The sequence below is a fragment of the Anopheles bellator genome, chromosome 1 (assembly GCF_943735745.2).
Source record: "Anopheles bellator chromosome 1, idAnoBellAS_SP24_06.2, whole genome shotgun sequence".
Taxonomy (NCBI): domain Eukaryota; kingdom Metazoa; phylum Arthropoda; class Insecta; order Diptera; family Culicidae; genus Anopheles; species Anopheles bellator.
In genome coordinates, this window is record NC_071285.1 from 58804073 (window position 1) to 58823997 (window position 19925).

General features: G+C 52.6%; 1 protein-coding gene across 1 annotated transcript; it reads left to right on the forward strand.

Moving 5' to 3' along the window:
* Window positions 1-84: 84 nt before the first annotated feature.
* On the forward strand, window positions 85-1838 carry LOC131216151 (ubiquitin-related modifier 1 homolog). Its single transcript, XM_058210566.1, has 4 exons — window positions 85-686; window positions 795-862; window positions 965-1095; window positions 1232-1838. Exons 1-4 carry the CDS (start codon window positions 625-627, stop codon window positions 1298-1300), a joined length of 330 nt encoding a protein of 109 aa, XP_058066549.1. The 5' UTR covers window positions 85-624; the 3' UTR covers window positions 1301-1838.
* The last annotated feature ends 18087 nt before the right edge of the window (window positions 1839-19925 follow it).

Genomic DNA, 19925 nt, shown 5'->3' on the forward strand with positions numbered 1-19925 from the left:
TCAAAGCACCCTTTGGGAACGTACAACCGGTTAGAAAGGGATGGCCTGTCCATTGACATTTTGCCGGCAGCGAAACGTCAAACGTGCTCTGCGTTCTGCAACCGGAAATCGGTGCAAAGTTTTAGCCCAACTTTAAGGTGTATTTTGTGTTTTTCACGGTATTTTCCACTTTGCAAAGCTCGATGAGTAAGCCTGCTACGCGGAGAATGTCACGTTACTTAGTGCGGGTAAAATAATGAGTCACAAATTCGGTGTGAAGTGCTGCGCTTCGTGTTGTCTTGTTTGGCAGATCGTGTACCGAACACTGAGTCTGTGAATTGCGCAGAATCGTGAAGATCGTCGTTCGATCGTGTGATTTCGTGCTCGGAGTGAAAATTCGATCGCTAGTGACGCTGCCGGGATCGGCATACGTATAAGCATCAGCTGCTCGGTGGAAAACTGTTAGTTCTTCATACGCACCGCACCGTAACGGTACCTCACTAAGCGCCCCGCGGTCGGAAACATCCGGAGAGGATTTGCCGGCAAAACTTTAAGCCCGTCGTGTTGTGTTTGAGCGCTCGCTTGCTGTGTGGGAATTAACTTGATCCTTGAACGATTGCGTTAATCATCGGTGCCAGCCACAGAATGGACGATTCGATCGATGAGGAGGTCATCTGCGGAGCATCCACCGTTACCGTCGAGTTCAGGTAACTTCCGTGCGTGCCCCTCTCAAGTGGGGAGGCTATTCTTAACGCAATCGTGCGGTGACCGATTTTTCCCGCTTCATTTCGTGTGCTTTTGTCCATCTTTTTCAGTGGTGGAGCGGAAACGCTCTTCGGTGGCGTGAAAGAACACGTCGTGCCGTTGGACGGATCGAAAATAGGTGAGTGTGAATGGCAACGTTATTTTAGCGTGCGATAGGGGTGCGAAGAAGTGTGCTGACGCGCAAACCTTTCCCCATTCCCTATCCGGCCAACCCACACAGTGCTGCTCGAGGAGATGCTGCGGTGGCTGCGGGACAACCTGCTGACCGGTGATCAGAACCTATTCCTGCAGGACAACACCGTGCGGCCAGGCATACTGGTGATGATCAACGACACCGACTGGGATCTGATGGTAAGAGAAACGGATAGAGACAGAGAGATGCTTTCCGCTTCCCATAATTTACGGAACGGAGATTTATAGCCCCACGCGTTGGCGTTGTCCGCTTACCAAACGAAACGTTTTGTTTTTACTGTGTCCCCCCGCACAGGGCGAAACCGAGTACATCCTGCAGCCTGGGGATCATATTCTCTTCATTTCCACCCTCCATGGCGGATAGGCACCATGGGTCTGAATGAAAACTGTGATAAACTACTTCTACTTCTACATCTACTACAACAACTATTACTCGCTACCTACAGTGTACGGGGCGCGATCGTTAAGATTGGTTTCTCTAGTGTTAAGAAAGGCTGCCTTCCTTATCTGTCCCTTCCCTCGCTTGCCACAGGACTGTATGTATATTATTGTGTCATTTCGTTGGCTTTTTGAATGAAATTTATTTGCGTAAGCGATCGCGAGCACGCCAGAGGACGGACTACGATCGTGTGCGGCTGGTGATAACAAAACCCGCCAAGTGGCCCGACCGACCGAGTTCGTGCTGAAAATGTGAAAGGGAAAGTGTTTTCGGGTGCTGCGGATCGCGTGGATCAATCAGAGATCAGAGGATGGTGCGTAAGGTGCGAGGCGAAAGAACTCTTTTACTCGTTTGATATTTAAAGCTAAACAGCCGTCGCTTAATTCCTCTGCCGCAGCTGCGACTACGTGTCTTTATTTCGATCGCTGTTTATCCTTAAGAGAGGGCCCAAGTAAAGAGTTACGGAAAATTTACCGAATCGTCAGAGTTGATTACTTCATCGCGTCGCGTTTGCGTAGGTTGCTGACGACGTGGACCGGCGTGGGTTTTTCCACGAATTTGCTACGTTCAAAACCCGGAGGAATCGGACAGTGGCTTCGGGTTTCCATCTGCTCTCCATACATTACATCGAATTGCTTAGCCCATTAATAATGTGGATGCGAAATTATTGACGCGCCGAATATTGTCCGAAGCCGTACGTGTTTGGTCCTGCGTAGGTTTGCGCAGCTCCGGGAATCGAGAAAAAAACCGTCGCCGTCGAACAGTCTACGAACGTCACAGGTCGGCGTCAGCCGGAACAGGCGGTTCTTCGCCAACCCGGGCGACCGTGTTAAGTGTCCGCCTCAAGCGTTGCGGGCGTGCGAAGAACGTTTGGAAAAATTAGGTGGTAAAACTAGAGAAGCGCGTGGAGAAGATGACTAAAAATAGATCGTCGCACGCGTGGCCAAAAATTGGTTCAAGTACACGGCTGCGTTTTGGAAGGCGGAAGGCAGATAGATCCCGCGAGATGGTGCCCTGTCAACGAGCGGGCGGGAGCAGCAGATTTATCTCCCAAAAACACAAAAGAAACATGCCACGTGTGTTGATGTTTCCCAACAGCGGACCAGGGGCCGAAAGATGGTTTATAGCGCACGCCAACCGGCGGGGATTAGAGGGCATGTGATGGACATTAAATTGGCTCGCCGCACGCGTGTAGGTTGAGCGCCTAATTGGAAAGGGTTTCGAATCCGATCCGATTGTTTACACCGGTCAGAGGCCTACATGTGTTTACAGGTGATGGCGCCTAGTGGGCAGACGGAACTCCGATAAAAATAGACCCACTTAGTACTATGCAGTTCTTTTCTGGCATCAACCCACGATCGCCCAATGAGGAAGGGGATTCGTATTTTTATCCTTCCGCAGGATCCGCATATGATCGCGATCGTGAACTTCTATCGACACCGGCGGTGGCGATCACTTCCGTCTGGTTGATCTTCTGCCAGCCACGGATCAAATAATGTGCTGCGGGGGGGTGGGACTCCGGCGGCGGCGTGTTTCAAGTTCAATGAAAGTGTACAAACTCAAAGAATAGACGCACCGCGATCGGTGGCTCGTCGGAGCAGCGACATTAAGCGAGCGACACACGATCATCATCGATTTTGTTTTGGGGAGTGTCGAATTATTTTTAGAAACTTCAAATTCAACAACCCCGACGTCGTCCCCCGACCGATCAGGACCGATCCTAAAGCCACCGTGCACGTCTCGGACGTGGCCCAAGAAACGCATCACTGCCGGGCCAATGCCGGTACCGCCGGTAGTAGGCACGATTTATTGCAGCGCACGTAAACGATGGCGGACCCCAAAAATAGAAACCCCGTGCCCGAAGAGCGCGTTTGTTGGCATTGGCACCTAGGCACCTGGGCCAAAGGCGGGGATGTGGCGGTGGGCGCTGGTCAGGATCTGCCGGCCGTGGCAAGGATTCTATAATCCCCTTGTTTCCAAAGGCGTGCCGAATGGGGTGATGGTTCGGCATGAATTATGATTCCATGACCGCAAGAAAGGGGGAACCAAATTCGTGATCACCGATCACCGTGATTTCATCACAAAGTCGAAAGTATTTCTTTTCTTTCACAACGACCCGGTCGGTGGCACACGCCAACAAAATCCCGCGACCTCCCGGCATCGCTAGAGTGCTTTCGTCACGGTGACCTCGGGATGTTGATCACCCGGAACTCCCCGGGGCCTGTGACACGCTACTGACACCGCCGCCACAGCTCTCGGAAGTGAGTGACGAACACGGTGACTGACTGGCCGTGGTCGGAAAGCTGACAGACAGCGAGTAAATCTGGGACGATTCGCGTAATGATGCGCTCCCTCGACAAGGTCCGTCCCATGGTCCTCTGGTCGCCACCTAAACCGTCCGCCCAGCCGTCCCCTTTTCTGGAGCGTAAACAAACACGTGGCGGGCGTGTGAACACCGATCATCTATTAAGCGACGGCGCGTGCCCTTGAGCTGCCAACGGGGAGCACCAATTGTTTGTTTCTTCTTCCTTTTGTAGCAGGAAGAGACACGGCCTCACGGTAGCTCAGGTTCAGGGCCATTCCTAGAGCACGCCTTATAGTGCGCAGCCAGTGCACGATCGAGTGATCAACGCATGTTTCGGGACAAAGCATGTTCCGCGGAAGTGTACAAAGCGCGAGCTCAGTGCGTGCTTTCTCCATTACGAGCTCCATCGGCCACCGATCTACGCAATGGTTTCGGGGAAAACCCATCAATCGGTGCCACACGGACCGCCGTGCGTTCGCTCTGCACGCTCAACGAGTGTTGACAGTGAAACTGACCGCACACTCGCCCCCCCCGGGGGTGGGGAAGATGCGGGCTTCCTCGCCAACTGACCGAATGTTGATATTTTTAAACGGTGACGTTTAGCGGACGGCAACGACAGCGAACGATTTTTCACAAAGTCGCCGCCACTAGAGTAATGATGTTTCGGAAGTGTTGGTGTTGGTTTACGTTGATTTTATGGCAGCGGCTGGCGACGGTTCCGGAGTGCCCGGGGGACCGGCCGCCGCACGCGTCATCACTCCGTGCGCACTTTGGTCAATGATCCCGCTCCGCCGCCACTCGCCACAATGATGATGATCGATCGCACTAGGGCCACAGAAACAGGCAGACAGACAGACGGCACACGTCGCGCGTGGCAAGCGATGTTTTCTTTCCTTCAAGAGGTCACTCTTGGGAATGGCTATTTGAATACGGTTTGACTGCGCGTGGGGTACATTGCAGAATTTATTGTAGCTTCATTCAAACATTTTTTTCCGCAGGTATTAAGGATTCACATTGCTCATCGGTTTTGCCGCTGGAAAATCCGAATCGTAATACGCGAATTCTGTTCAAAAACCGCCGCTGAAAAGAGAGAATAACAAAAATGCTAAAATTTTCCAGTTTTTTCTGTGTCCTTTTTCCGCAGCTTCCACGCAAGCCGCTTTCGTGCAGGAAAACTGCAGAAGGTTCGTTGAAAAATTTCACCGCACGCAATGAAATATATCACGGTCAGAACCCTACGAATGTCGCTTCGGGTGGTTAACGGTCCAAGAACCCCGATATTTTAGTTTCTCTTTACTTTCGTTTTGAGGGCAAATTTATCGCGTTTATTGTTTAAGTATGGCAGCGAGGGCCGAATCCTTGACCCATCCTGGAACTGGTTTGAAATCATACATTGTCAGTGAATGAACATTGCCAATGAAACCACCAAGGATTCAGGTTGTTCTGCTAATTGACTCTCTAATGTGGCACACAAAGTTGAGCGATTTTCACCGTTTGGGTTCGACGGCTAGGTACCGGTACCGCACACCCCACTGGACTCCCTGTTTTTGGTCGCAAACTTTTGGAGCCATTTCGCGGACCGGGGCGAAAATTCAATTTCTCGCGTGACCATCGCGGCCCAAGAATGCGCTGGTGGCTGACAGCGAAGCCGATGATTGATGCTCTTGGGCTGGCCATCGTTTCCGGAAGCCCTTCTCCGGAAGCCTGCAAAGGACAAACTTCGTGGCTCTATTAAACCGAATGTGTCCGAACCGATTGTTGCTGGTGGTAATTAAAAGTTTTTAGTTAAAATTTTACATTTGGTTCCCGGGCGCCTCTCGGTCCGGTACGACACAATGTTCTGGGACATTTAATTAATTCCTCTTCCCTGCACCCGAGTTGCCGGACAACATTTAGCAACCGAACATTCGATTGTCCTGGGCTGTTTGGGCCAGGCAAGAAGTTAAGCACTCTCTCCGGACACCGGCCGGTCGCAATGGCCGAGCAATGGTGCTGCCGAAAACATGTTCGCTTTTGCGTAAAAAGCTGTCCCCAAAATTTATGTATTAAATTAGCAAGACGTTTCGATCCCGCTCGCCTCGCCGATCGGATTGATGTGAACGCGTGGCCCGGTCAAGAGCTGGTGGTGTGGAAAGGGAGGGGGGCGCATCATAAACTGTGACCACTAAGTGGGAAGGTGATCCGGGTCCGGGAGTGTTGACCCTTGTCACGGAGGTTTATTTTTAGGACCAAGCGGAGGCACGAGGCAACATTTGGCGCAATGCCGGGGGAAAACCGGAAAATCGGTAAGCAAGAGTCAAATTGTGGATGCAGAAAGGTGAAAGGTCTGCTTTAAGTTACACAAAACCTTTAATTCTGAATCAAGATTTTAATGCTTTCCTATCTCGTTCTAGATTGTGGCAATTTCGGAACGATCCACACTCCCATTGAGAAGGCCGGAGCTTCCGCTGGGGCCCAGGTCTGTTGATTCAATTCAATCCCATTTAATAAACAATTTAATTGAACTCATTTCGAGGAGGTTTATGTTTATGTCCATCCTTTTTTTCCAGTCTTGCAGCCAGCCCGACAGAGGCGGATCGGATGCAGCCCGACGGGGCGCTTGCGGGGTATGAAAATTAAACACCCATTCTACTGGCCAACGTGTCCATTAGCAGCACCAGCAGCAGCAGCAACGGTCATCCGGCAGCCAGCCAACGAGCGCACGAACGTATGAGTGTGCATGACCGACGACGAGAGGCGGCACAAAACTAATAATGATAATACGGTTGCGGCCCGAACGCGCCACTTGATGGGCGGTATTCATCTCTCCCGGATCGATCCACTCTTTCCGGGACAGGCCGGCCTGGAAGTGGGGTGTGCAAAAATTAAGAAAATCAACCCCAAACGAGACACGCAGACGGCAGATTGTTCGGTGTGTCGGTCTCTATTTGGTTTAACACGGCGCGTCACGGCGTGTCCCCCTTTCGGTCGGTCAACGATCCCGGGCCGTTAATTGATCTGGAATGGCTTCCCGGATCGACGGTGTGAACCCCCGGTTTGGAAGCCCGTCGTTCTAAACCGAACCGAGGCCTATTTTTTCCGGGTGGTTGCCCCAAAAGAATGCCAACGGAATGCCTGGTGGCCCATGTGGTCTATTTCCGGTAGTTCCGCTTGTTTGCCTACCTGAAGCCTACGGTCCCGCATCCCCGGAACCGGAACACGCAGCAGGACACTTTACGAGCCAGACACGGGGACCCCTGTCCGCCGGTTCGGTCCGCCGGTAATCAAACATCAATTTAGATGATTAATTTATGGACCCGGCCGAGACGGACACTGGGAAAAAAGACAGGCCCAGCACCCCAGGATCCAGGTCTGTTTGATCGGAGCGCAATGCATTAAAAATTTGTGTATTTTCCTCTCGGAATGCCAGAAAAAAACGAGGTGGCCACGGGATCGATAAACACCGGGATGCATTTTGTCTGCGCGACACACGATGCGTCCGGTGTTTGTTGAGTGGCCGCCAAAAGATGCCGCGCCTCGCAGCAGCGTCAGACAAATAATGCGAGTTTTATGATGATGACGGATTTTTCTCGGTGGCCACAGTTGGCATTAGAATATGCATCCTACGGTCGTGCTGGAATCTCCTGGGAGAGCCGGACCCGAGCGCAATTACCAAGCACCAGCAGCCGGAGACTTCCGTAAGATTCGTAATTTTTGTCGATGAAAAGTCACTCCCAACGTGGCCCCGAGTCGCCTTTAGTTACAGATATAATCGTCGTCTCGTCTCACCGCTTCGATCACCGCTTTCCACCCCCGCACAGCACTGTGCGCTGGGGAATCCCGCTGACCCGAGACGGACCGACCGGAAGCCCCGGAACGGATTGCTCCAAACTAAATGGAATGAAGTCAGATTTCCCCGAGGATCGTGATTTAGATAATTAGTACCTTCGCCTTCGGGTGCGGCAAACGGATCGGCGGGGTAAGTTGTTTTCCTAGCGGCAAGCCTTTAGCAGGATTAATATTCCACGCCGCTCCGGCGCACCGGATCCGGTTCGAGATCTGTTTTAATCGAATTTTATTCAAATCTATCCGACAGAAGTCAAACTTTCACCAGCGCACGGGACTCACCACCACCAGCCAGGATGCATGGCTGCAGACTCTCCACGCAGAGGCCACGCTTCTGGACGACGACGACGACGACGTTGGCGAAAATGTTATTTATCAACAAGTTTGTCTTCCGTGTGGCGTAGTCCACCTGGGCGCCCGGTACGCGGACAGCAGACAAATGAGAGGACCCATTTTCACCTGTCGGAACGAGTTTTATCGCTCAGAATGTGCCCGATGGCGCTCGGGGAAAAAGGCCGCCTGGGGCCCCCCCCGCCCCGCCGCGCGCGGCAAAAGGTGTTAAGTAGACTGCGCCACCGACAGTGCGCGAAATGGCGTAAAATTGTGTACGTAACGGAATGGAACAATGGAATGGATGTAAAACATTTTTACGGCTAAAATTTGAATAAAAAGGACTTAGAAAATATATAAACCTTTATTCGGGTCTTTTTTTGGTAAATGATGACATTTGTGGTCGAAAAGAATGGCGACGGTAAGGTATGGGGTCGGAAAACGGGTTCAATTCGATTCGTTTTGAAAATTGGGCAAAAAGAAAAAAAAATCCGAAAACGGCCTCAAAATCTGGTTTCGCAAAATCCGGAAATTCTACCAGGGGAACATGATCGACCAGAGGTAGCGCAACTTTCGTTAAGTTTGGCTGGTATTTTGACGAAGATTTCTATCTGTGAGCTTAAAGCTCAAAGGTTGAGCTTTTGGTCTAAAAGTTTGCGCTACTCGCCACCAGATGGCGCTGGAGGTGCTGTCAAAAATGTCGAAAGAAGCGTGTCCACAATTTCAAAACAAAAAACAAAAACAAACGATAATTTTTATTTTCGTTTTAAAGAGTGTTGATTTATTTCGCGGGTTTCTCTAACCACACTGAACATTTGTTACGCAGATTCGATTCGTTTGCCAAGCATTTTGCGTTGCTTGTCCCACAAGTTCTGGCTTTCTTCTGGCCACTGCGGGGGCCAGCGATTCCATTCGCGAGAGGGTTAAACTTTTCACACCGCCTAAGGTAGCTTTCAACGTCACAATTGGTCTCATCTTTTTCGCTCCCAGATGCCGGTCCGACTCCCGGTTGCCATGACACCGCGCGACGCGCTCTGCCAAGCAAACATAACCAATTAATGAAGCTGTGAAACGTGATACGATTGCAATCTCGGCCCAGCGAGCGTCCCGCTCGACACGTGTGAAAGTGAGCCGCAGCCCGCAGGTACTCATATTATTTCTGTCGAACACGTCACGTGGCGTGGCTTCCGCGGCTACCTCCAACCCACTCGGGGAGTCAGCATTCCGGTGCATCCTTCGAGGTTCGGTCCCTTTCCTGTGATGGAACCGGAATAGAGTAAGTTATTTGCTGCTTCTTAATGTTTTGATCAATTTGAGCCTCCAAAGTTACCGTTTCACTCAGCGGCAGTGTTCCATCTGGCCACACACAGGTCCAGGTCGCGGTGGTAGTTCATTCCCTTAGGTAGCAGTAAAGTTTCCGCAGCAGCCACGCCGAGTCGAAAGCCGGCTTCCATTGTCGTTGGCTGAAATTGGAACCAAGCGAAATTTATGTAACGTTATTTTGGAATGTTTTATTAGGATTTAAACATATGTCAGCGACGAAGCAAATAAAGTGACACATCTTAAAATAAGCACGGCATGGAAAGGTCTCTAAATGTTTTTTCGCCTAGTGTTTTCTGTTCTTTTCCAAGGATTCTTGGAAGCCATTTTTCTGGTGAAACTTTTCTGCTGGGCAGTAATTACGTAGTAACTCGGATGGGCCCAAAAAAAAGCCCGGTCTCCGATCGAGTTGCAAAGATGCAACAACGGCCAATGGCGAGCCGAGTTTTGGCAAGTTTCCGCCGCCTTGACACCTCGCACCAGAGCTCGGCAAATCGTGCTGATGGGACACAGCGTACCGGAATAAATGCTGACTCTCGGACTCGGACTTTAGGTTTTCGAGTCACTCGCCAAACTCATAACCGACGGCGAAGACCACCCCGGCCGCCGCCGCCGCCGTAAGTGGGTGGTGACTGTTGTCGCCAACGGAAAAGGGGGGGCCGATGTTGGCGAGATTTTTGCCGATTGTTATGCCACTACGTGTCCGGAATGTTGTTTTGGACCACGAAGACGAAGGCGCGTTCGGCGAAAAAATGAAAAGCTGGCACTCGGTGGCCGCCGGTGCGGTGGCGCACCCGCCTCACTCGTCCCCGTCCGCGGATCACGCAGCGGCGAAAGTCAAAAAAGTTTCGATTTATTGTTTCGGTTGTTTGGAAAACGGACATGGAAAAGGAAGCCTGCCGCGCACGGTTTCGGGTCGGAACGGTGATGGGGTCGGCTTTGGGTTTGAATTTTAAACGCAAACGACGGATGGCGGCCTTCCCCGGCAATCGTATGCAGTAGCATAATGCAACACGAGACCCCCTGGCCTGGCCTGGCCTGCCCTGGCGATGGCGCACTGCATCGTCGTATTCACGAGGCGATCGATTCGTCGATTCAACGACGTTTGCCGTCGTTTTGGGAAGTGATTTTTGAGTCCGTGTTTTCCTTTTTTTCTCTGACTGTTTAAACGTTACTCTGGGGCACGATGTTGGGGCAGTGCCCGCCCCGAGGATGTGTGGCATGCCGTCGATGGTGGTGAAGGGTTGGCCCAATCGGGGCAACGCAACGAGGCCGTTTATCGACTCAAACATAGTTTTTTAAGGGGAGCCCCGAAGCCGTTGCCGCGCTGTGTCTAAACAAATTGACATCCTGAACGTGTTTAAAAATTCATTTTTTCCTGTCAGCACTCAAACGGTGATGTTTTATTATTGGATGTGCGTTTCTTTTTTTTGCTCGGGATGCCTAAAGGTTGAAAGTTCGCCTTTTTTCGAAATATCGCGTTTGATTGATAAGACAGAAACCCTGGCGTGAAACGGCCACGGGAACAAAGGTTAAACTGGCCACAGTTCTTTACAATAAAAAAACACACACCTCAAACAACAAAATAAACGTATCGGTTTGAAGTTAAATTTGATTGGTTAATTTATGTAGAAGCCTTTTTTATACTGCATTCCAAAATTGATCTTCAAACAAACCGGTTCATTTCCGGTACTCCCTGGATTGTCAAAAATGTAACAAGAACCCTCTCGTCGAAGAGTTTTTTGAACCGATCGGGAACTTTCACCATCGAATAGCTACTGCTTTTTCGAAATCGAAATGTTTCAAAACCGGTTCGGGGCTTCTTTTGGAAGTTTCCGGCGATTCGATCAATGGTTTTTACTCTCGAAATGAATAAATCTAAGGGTTAATTAAAATTGCCCACGTTTATAGCGGAACGAGTTCGAGCCACTTGTGCTGACGGCTCCTGGAGTGGTGTCCTCGGAATACAAATTCCGTGTATTATCTTTCCATAGGCGGAGTGTTTCGGACTTAAATTTCGACCAAAAATCAAAACACCACGTCCCCGCTCCTTTGGCCATCAATTTTATCGCAATGCAGATCGCCCAAATCGGCCAATCAAAGGCCATTTCGTTATCGCTGCTTCGATGGTCAACTGAATTCCAGCGGCCACCGGGCTGAGGGCCGGGGATGGTGGGGCAGGGGGTCCAAAAACTCGCCCCCCGTCCAAAAACCATCTGCAGAGCCCCGTGAGTCAACACAAATCAGTTTTTCCCGTGTTAAAACCCCAGTCCAGTCGTGGGAGCAAAAATTCGGGCGAAAAAAACTGACATGCTCATTGCGGGTGGACTGCACTCTTTTTGTTTTTCCGTTGTTTTTTTTTTTTCGTGTGGGGCGTTCATTATTTATTCTCTCGCTCTTAAATCAACCCCGATCGCGCGGCCAGCCAGGCGGCGGAAGACTCCCCGTGGCGGGGTGCGAACCCCGAACACCGAAACACTTCACACTTGAAGCGTTTGCCGGCAAAAATTGACATCCAATGAATAAAATGACACTCGGAAGCCCCCGCGGCCTGGCCTGTCCGGGTTCTTGGAGGGCCACCGCCGACGACGACGCTGCCGACGGTGGAAAATATTTTGAATTATTTCTTGACGTGCGTCCGTACGTGGTGTGGCCACTCGGGGTGGTGGTGGTGCAAGGTGGTGACTATCATCGAATTGGAAAATAAATTGCTGAAATCTAACAATAACAAACCCGGTCCAGCCCCGCCCCGCCCCGCCCCGTATTGTCGGTCGTGTGTCCTGGGTCGGTCGTGCAGGTTCCGATTCTCTATGACCTCATGACCAGGAAGCGGCCTGGCCGGTGGGGCTGCGTTTTCCACCCTCTGATGTTGGATTATTTTATTTCATTTTATTCGAAGCCACTGCGAAAACGCACCCCGGAGGACCTCGAGGAGTGTGGCCTGGCCTACACCACCGGTTCCGTACGTGCGATAAAGCCATTTCGAGAGCATCACAGAGCATGCAGTACGCTGCCATTGTGGCTCGGAAAAGGACACGAGGCTCCGGCCACACACGCTCTGAGAAGACCTCATTGCCGGGCCGGGTCGGGTGGCCACAGCAAAACCTACATTTCGGCCATTGTGTGTCCTCGGGCTCGGGTCACTCTCTCTCTCTCTCTCTCCGGGGCCTGTCGGTTGGGTGAAATCGAGTAGAATAAAATAAATTATTAAGTGATTTGATTGAAAAACAATACGCCACCGACCACGGCTGGCCGCAAGAGACATCTCTCTGGCCACAGGGAGGGGGCCCCACCGGGTGGTTGGATGATGCCGTTTGATTATGTGTCACGTTCGAGTTCTAATAGTGGCCCCCGCGAAAGTGGTCCTTTTCATCCCCATTGTAGCATTTGTTTAACATTGTTGTTTCGACGCCACTATCGTCGCGGCACCAACTTATTAGGCGGGTTGGCCATTGTTCGCCATTTTGTTACACTCTTTTAAAGAGCGTTTTGTGTGCCACAAAGTGTCATTGTGTCGTTCCGCCGTTCCGTTGCCGGTTACGATTTTGTCCATTCGTTCCGCGCTGCACTCTCGGCGAAGCTCCAATCAATCCGGTGTTCCGGGAGTTTCCTTTTTTTTGCACCGAATTTCGAACCGATGCCAACGACTGTGAAAATGGGGAGTTCCAAAATGGCGTCCCCGGCTGGCAGCAGGAGGGGAGTGTATTGTTTTTCCAAAAATTCGACGTGACCTGAACCCATCAGTTGCATCGCGAGACAGGAGAGCGATAGTTGCGCCCTGCGGCCTGGTTTGGCCCCTGCCCTCCCCCGCAGGATGACTAGTTCCCTCCTGAGAGAGAGAGAGAGAGGTACTGGAGGGAGGCCATGGAAATTTTGAAACGAATATCTGACGGCGCTCGACGGCGGTATTCATTTGCTTTCTGCGATGGGCCCGCCAGCGCCCGCTAGCCAAGCAAAAGCAAAACAAATCAATCGGGAAGGAGCACCCCCAATCTGGGCCAACGTTCTGGCGAAATTGGCAAGCGTTTTTTGGCGCAAGCAAACGAACGGTTCCCGAGGAACCACACGGATGGAAACGGCCGTTGACACGGGCACCAGGACCCGCGCGATTAATGCGACCCGCGTCCCGTGTCAGACTCAATTGAGGCGATGAATTATGTAGACGCATATTTGTCAGGAGCGATCCGGATCGGGCGAGCAGAAAAAAAAACGCGGGCTACCAAATGGTATTTAATCGACGATGATCAACGATTGGCCAAGGATCCCCTCGGATCAAAGCCTCGATAGGTTAATGTAATTTCCAGCAACGCGTTGAGTGCGTGAAATGGGCCCCAAAATTAAGTGGGATGCTGCTCCAAAAGTACCGGGGCTCATTTCGCGCTCAATCAACCACCGGCGGGCTAGTTTCACCCACCGAGCGAGCTTCGTCCTGACGGTGGCGCGACCTCCGGGTAAATTCATTTCGCTTGATTACCACCTATTGTTGCCACTCGCATTTGGCGCAACCCCGCCGCCGTCCCCGCCGCCGTCCCCGCCGCCGTCCCCGCCGCCGGCTGGGGCCGTGATGCGCTTTCCGAATGGTCACCTCATTCGATCATAATCAGCCATTGATTCCCGGGCCTGTATTGGATCCTGATTGGACCCGGTGGTCGGTGTCCCGATTTTTGGTCGCTTAAAGTCAGAGACCCGGCGTGCTCCGGGGAGCGGTGTCTGAGTACCGGCACTGGAAGGGCTGTTCCGGAATCCACTCCGAGAGCCACCCGGCTGCAGGCGATGCAACTTTAATTGACACAACCATAACCTCAATTTGTTTGTCAAATTAAAACATTAGCCCGCCGTCTTCGTGTGCTGCTGCTCTCGGGTGGGATTGCTGCATCCGAGAGGGGAGGTTGGCGGACCGCCTCACTAGCCTCCCCGCCGGCGGCTGCATCTTGATTTCTCACGAGAATTTTCTTCGAATGTTTTACGGTGCCGGTGGGTGGATTATGTGGGTCGGGTCGGGAACCGCTGCTGCTGCCGCTGCGGGTTCGGTGGCAAGCAGAGACACAACGGCAAAACATCCCGCAGCCACCCCTCCCTCCCCCCGGTTGCCCCACTAAAACCGCACCCGAGCGAAGTGGGAAGCGACGGCGGCCGCCATTCCGGGCGTTGGCGCCGGAGAGCATATTTCGCACACTTACTTTGCATGCCACAAACGGACCCCGGGATTCCCTTTTTGCGCCAACGACGAGCGCATCGCTCGGGCTAATTAATTTTAGTAGATTACATTCGACCGCATTTAGCGCACAGCGGCAGCCGTTCGCTCGGCGTGGGCCACTTTCGCAATTGAACGCTCCGGCGAAGACTGCCGAGGGAAATTAAATGTTTATCCTCCCAGCCAGCCCCAGATCCTGGGAAGGGGCGGGCTACGGCTGATAAATATTACACCGTCCCCAACTTAACGCGCTTCCGGCGCCATTCGGGCCATTTCCGGTCCGAGCCTTTGGTCCGAACTGTGGAAGTGGATTGGAGGTGGATTGATTATCCGGCGTCTGGATGCTGCACGCATCTGAAGGACCCACCCGGCAATGGCCTTTAATTTCAAACCCTGGATTGGAACCCCCGAAAACTTTAATTTGTCAAGTCAACCACTCGCCCCGGCAGCCTGGTCCAGCGAAGACGTCGACGCCGGGCGGGACTCCCGGGACAAAACCGAACCGACCGCACCGCAACGCTGTGTGCCGGAAAAACCACACATCCTCGGTTCTGCTCCGACAGCTCCGAGAGAGACCCGTCCCTGTGTGTCTGTGTGGGGGTGGAACCGACCGAACTCCCGGGTCGGTGGGTCTTCTGTGTCCAGACCACTCGTTTGCGGGTCTCTCCGTGACAGTGCGAGGAGCCGTTTGGCCAGAAAGAAGTTTTTAAATTGTGGAAGTGCGATAAAAGGGCGCACGGTCGCTGCCGGAACCCGGAACACCGGAAAAATGCAAAACGGCTGCCAAAGAGACCGGGGACCAAGTTGGGAGTACCACCACCACCACCACGAGGCAGCAGGCAGTGTGCCGATTTGGTGCAGGAGGCCAACTTGGCCCAAGACCATCCATTCTTTGGAGGTCATCTCGATTGCCTGTGGCGGCGCGAACGGAAGGATAATAAAGGCTCCGGCAAAGGCCGATGGCACCGAGGGTTGGGCGCCATTTTCGGGCCGGCTTTAGAAACGTTGCATTAATAGAAATACTTTCGGAAAGTTTTTTTCTCTCTCTCTCTCGGTCCCACGCTGGTCCGGGCATTACAACTGTGTGACTTTAATTGCCGGCGTCTCTCGTTTCGGGGGTCGTCCTTTAATGGGTGGAAAAATTTAATTTACTGGCCCTCCGTCGGCGACGTTCCGGGCCATCGCTGGACTTGAAGCTGCCGCCGAGCCGGTAGAAATCAGAAGCAGAAATCCTGGATGGGAAAGAAAAATAGTACACACATGAGACCTCCGCAGCGAATCCATTACTTTAAGCGCGCCCGGCGCAACTTGTCCGGGCCAAAGTTGAATGAAAAGTGTGAAAAATTAATCCTGGGATAGATAATTTATGAGCACTCTTGGCGGCCCTGTCTCCCCCAGGTCCCCGGCTATGGTGTGTCCTCGTCGGCCGGGATTGGGTTTCTCTCCGTGTGTGGCTTGGAGCTTTTGCGCAAATTAAGTTTTTTCTTCTCACTCCAGTTCTCTCTCTCTTTCTCTGTCTTTCGCTCTCGCTCGGTCGATTCGGGTGGACATTATATTTAGCCGGGTGTCACCTTCTGCCGCTCGGGGGGACGCAGGAAACTTTCAATCGCGCCATGTGTTAAACGGTATTAAGCCAGGCCAAAAACTCCGCCACTTCAACGTCCTCGGAACCGGTTGCTTGTCTTTTCGATTTCGGTCAGGATTTTTGGTCCGACAACAGCGAGCTGTCAATTGTGATTCACTCGAGCAAGGCCTGCTCAGCTGAACGCTGTGGATCTCCCAACAGCCTACTTCAGTTGGCCTCTTCATACATTCGTTCCTAATGTGAAGTCGTGTCCCTGGCATGGCGATCGATGACAATAGAATGGCGCTGAACACGAAACGGAGTGTGTTGCGACATATCAATCACTTTTAATATTAAACGAGATTTCCCTGTTACTTCGGCCGGCTTCATTCACACATCGCGCCCGAAGCCATCTCTTCGGTCTGATTGCCCCGTATCAGGAACCAGGACCCCGGATGGAAGGGCCCTGCGTTCTAACGTTCAGCGCCACAGCCGAATGATTGATTGATTAATTTGGATATCGCATTTTTCACATTCTGCGAACCTTTTGCGAAGCCGTTTTGCGGTCACCGTGCACGAGGAAGAGCCCGGCCGGGCATTTATCTCCCTCATGCCCCGTGCTTCCGATAAGGCTAATGGTTGGTGTGTCGGTTGGCGAAATCTTCGATCACTCTTTGAATTGCCCTCCGAGCGAAAAGGGACGAAGCGAAAACTCCACATCATGTGCTGCCTTCCAAGGGTTGGCACTGGACACTGGGTAGTTTGGTTGACCTCCCCAATCGATTAGGTGGGACCGGATCGTCTTCGCACGCTAGTTTTTCATCTCCTGGCCAGGGAACCGGGGGAAAAAATCAAACTTTCATGATCAACCCCGATCCCGGGAAGCCCAATCGCGTGTGTGGTGTAACATCTTGTCCAATCATCGCTTCTCCGGTCAACAGCCCGGAACGGGCGGGATGATTTGTGTAAGCGCTTTCGGGCTTTTGAAACGTACCCGGATTCACCGGTACACGCCCCGTCAGAGTTCCTGTGCCTTCGAGATTGACGGAACATCTCCTAAACTGGGTCATCAAGCGGGAACGACGAACGAGCGAACTCCCGGTCAGGATTTTTGCTCACGGCACCAGCGCAAGCCAGCAGAATGTGGTGATAATCGATGGAGATCTAGGAATAATATCCACCCCAAAACTCGGGTTCTCGCCGAAGGAAAAACAACAAAAAACCCGAACCACAACCCGGTCCAGTAGCGGAAGAAAGTTTCTCTCTCTCTCTCTCTCCCTGTGGGAGCCAGGGAGGGTCGGTCCGGTGTCGGTGAGGTGATTGATTTGGAAGTTTTACTTCCTCTGACACGCTCTCCGAAGGGATCGGGATCGGAATCGACCACGACCGAGAAAGCGATCCCTTTTTGCCGGACGCCGGACGAATGGTTCAATTGTCAGAGAAAAAGGTAACCCCGGGTTTCGGATGGACGACGGAATTTGTAATTCGGTTTCGGGATGACAACCCGGAATGGGATAAGACACAACGGTCGGTGTGCTTTGGGCGCCTCGGTCCGCACCAACTTTGACCCAAATCGATCAACTCGGCCCCAGTATGTGGGGGGCGATTGGTGGGAGACCGAAAAAAAAATGCGACGACACTTGTCGGGCTCGGCCCGGGGTTTGGTGTGATTTTTCTCAGCTGGATCGTTTCCTTTCGCGAATCAACGGAGTGTTTAAGGAATTTAAATACCGACAACAGTCCCCCGGGGGACACGGAAACATGGTGTGATAAGTTAACGCGCCCAAGAGTTACCAGTTACGGCGATCGAGAGACTCCCCTTCTGGCAGGGGACGGCTGGGTATCGCAATTACTTGCTCAAAAAGAGATCAAACAAAGTGGGGATCTTAATTTGTGTGTCTGCAACACTTCCTGAGCCCCGGGTGGGCAAGCCGAAGATAGAGTCCGCTGTGGCCGGACCCGCCGAGGGTGTCCAACTTTAAATTAATTATGCCACTCTTTATGCTCCGCGAACACTTACAACTGCCTTTAATTAGCTACTTTGAACAATTACCGACGCTTCACTTCACCCGAAGGCACCGGCGCAAAAGTTTCGGAGCCGCGCGTCCCGGGACGCAGACCTTGGCCGCGGACGCAAACAACAAGTTTCAGTCACGTTGTTTCGCTTCGACGCCCGGAGTCCGATCCAGGCCAGGCCAGGCCGGGGTGTAAGAAAATATTAAAATTCCTCGCCCGGCGGTTCGCGTCCACCTGGCCGGGCCGCGATTCGGGAAAGCAAATTTGCATTTTCCACCCCACGGTGGGTGTTCCCCTTTAATGCCAGTCAGGGTGCCAGGGTTAGGGGGTCGAATTTAAAAATAAAATTTTATGCAACCGAGCCGAAAGGACCCCCCGTTCCGATCATAACCAATGGCACCAAAGTTCGGGCTTTTCAGGGGGACCGGAGCTCAGGCGACAGCTAAGGACATTCGGCGCTCCGAGAAGGGGGTAAAAAGTTTGACGGGAAAACTGGGAAAACGGTCACATTCTTATCGCATCATTACGCTAATCTTTACGCCACGAACTGTCTGGGGCATTCGGGCCGCGCTGGCCTCCATCCCAAAAAGTACGCCATTATCGTGCGCTCGCGAGCTGCGCGATTCGCCAATACGCCCCAATCCGCCCCTTTGTTTCGTCCTTTTCCCGATGCACTTCCACCACGGCGCGAGTGCAGGTTAATCCCGCAGGCTGGCTGCAAGGTTCAGCGGCGGGCAAGGCAGCAAGTCAGCGGGAGCATAAAAACTTTTCCAATTAACTTTCATTCAAATCCATTTTCTCGCTCATTACAGCCGGCACCGGCGAACACCGGCGATTCCTGGAGCCCGGACACCGACCGAACACGCACCCCGTCAGCGTGTTGTTAGGGCTTCGTCATGGTAGGGCCTTCCGCACGAGGGTTCCGGTCCAAGGGTGGCCGGAGGCGTTGCGCTACAGCCGGGCCAGAAAGGTGTGAACACACACGTGATGGAGAAGTGCAATTTTCACCGACGACGACGACGACGACGTAACGACCCCACATACGAGAGAGAGGGTGCGATTTGAGTTTTCTAATCGCACCCCTCTTATCGGCTGCGTATCGTATTTCCGGACGCCACAGGAACGGGCCTCGGGGAGGCCCAGGCCAGGCCTGAAAAGGATGAATTTTTTCACGCGCTACGATAACGAGCCGATGCGGACATTTGTACTCCCAATGGGTGGGTTAATAAGTAGATAGGCCCGAAGGTTCCGGTCCGGAGAACCCATCAAACCGGGCCGGAGAGGGTGTCCCGATCGGCATAAGGCTCACTACTTCTAGACCCACCGGCCGTCAATCCCAACCTTCGACGGTTAAGAACCGGTGACGAACGTGGCGCAACCTGTTGCAGCTTTCCCGGTGTAGCAGGCAAATTGTCATCCTTCTCCCATTATCCCGGTGACCCGCCCGGGAATCCGCTTCCGTGTTGATTTTGAGTGGAGTTTTTTAAGTTCTTTTTTCGAGCGCGCGCCTTTCGTCGAAGAAGTCATTCTTCGCTTCAGCGGCTTCGATTCGGTTCGATGATGGAAACGGAGCACTCTGCCGGAGGCGCTCCGAGAGAGAACCAATTATTAGCTCGGCACCGGGTCAGCCGGCCGCGGCCAACCATGGCACCGTCTCGTTAAAACGCAAACCGCAACAGAATCGCGACGGTGCCCCGACGGTCTGCCGTTTATCTGCCGTTTCTGGGAAAGATTGCGTTTCGAGCACGAGCACGGCGGGCGAAAGGAGTCGATTAATCAGCTTCTTGTCACGCGGGAGCAGCGTAATGGACGCCAGACCGCCAGTCCGAGTTTCGAGCGTTCGTCAATTACAAGCTGCATTACGTCGGCCACACGGATAGAGAGAGTGTCCTCGATCGGGCTGGCTCATCCGTCAAGAATTTTTCTCCCCATCGGCGATAGCGGCAGCTCGGAGGACCTCGCTCGACGGTGGCGTGACGTTAATAGTGAGTGAGAG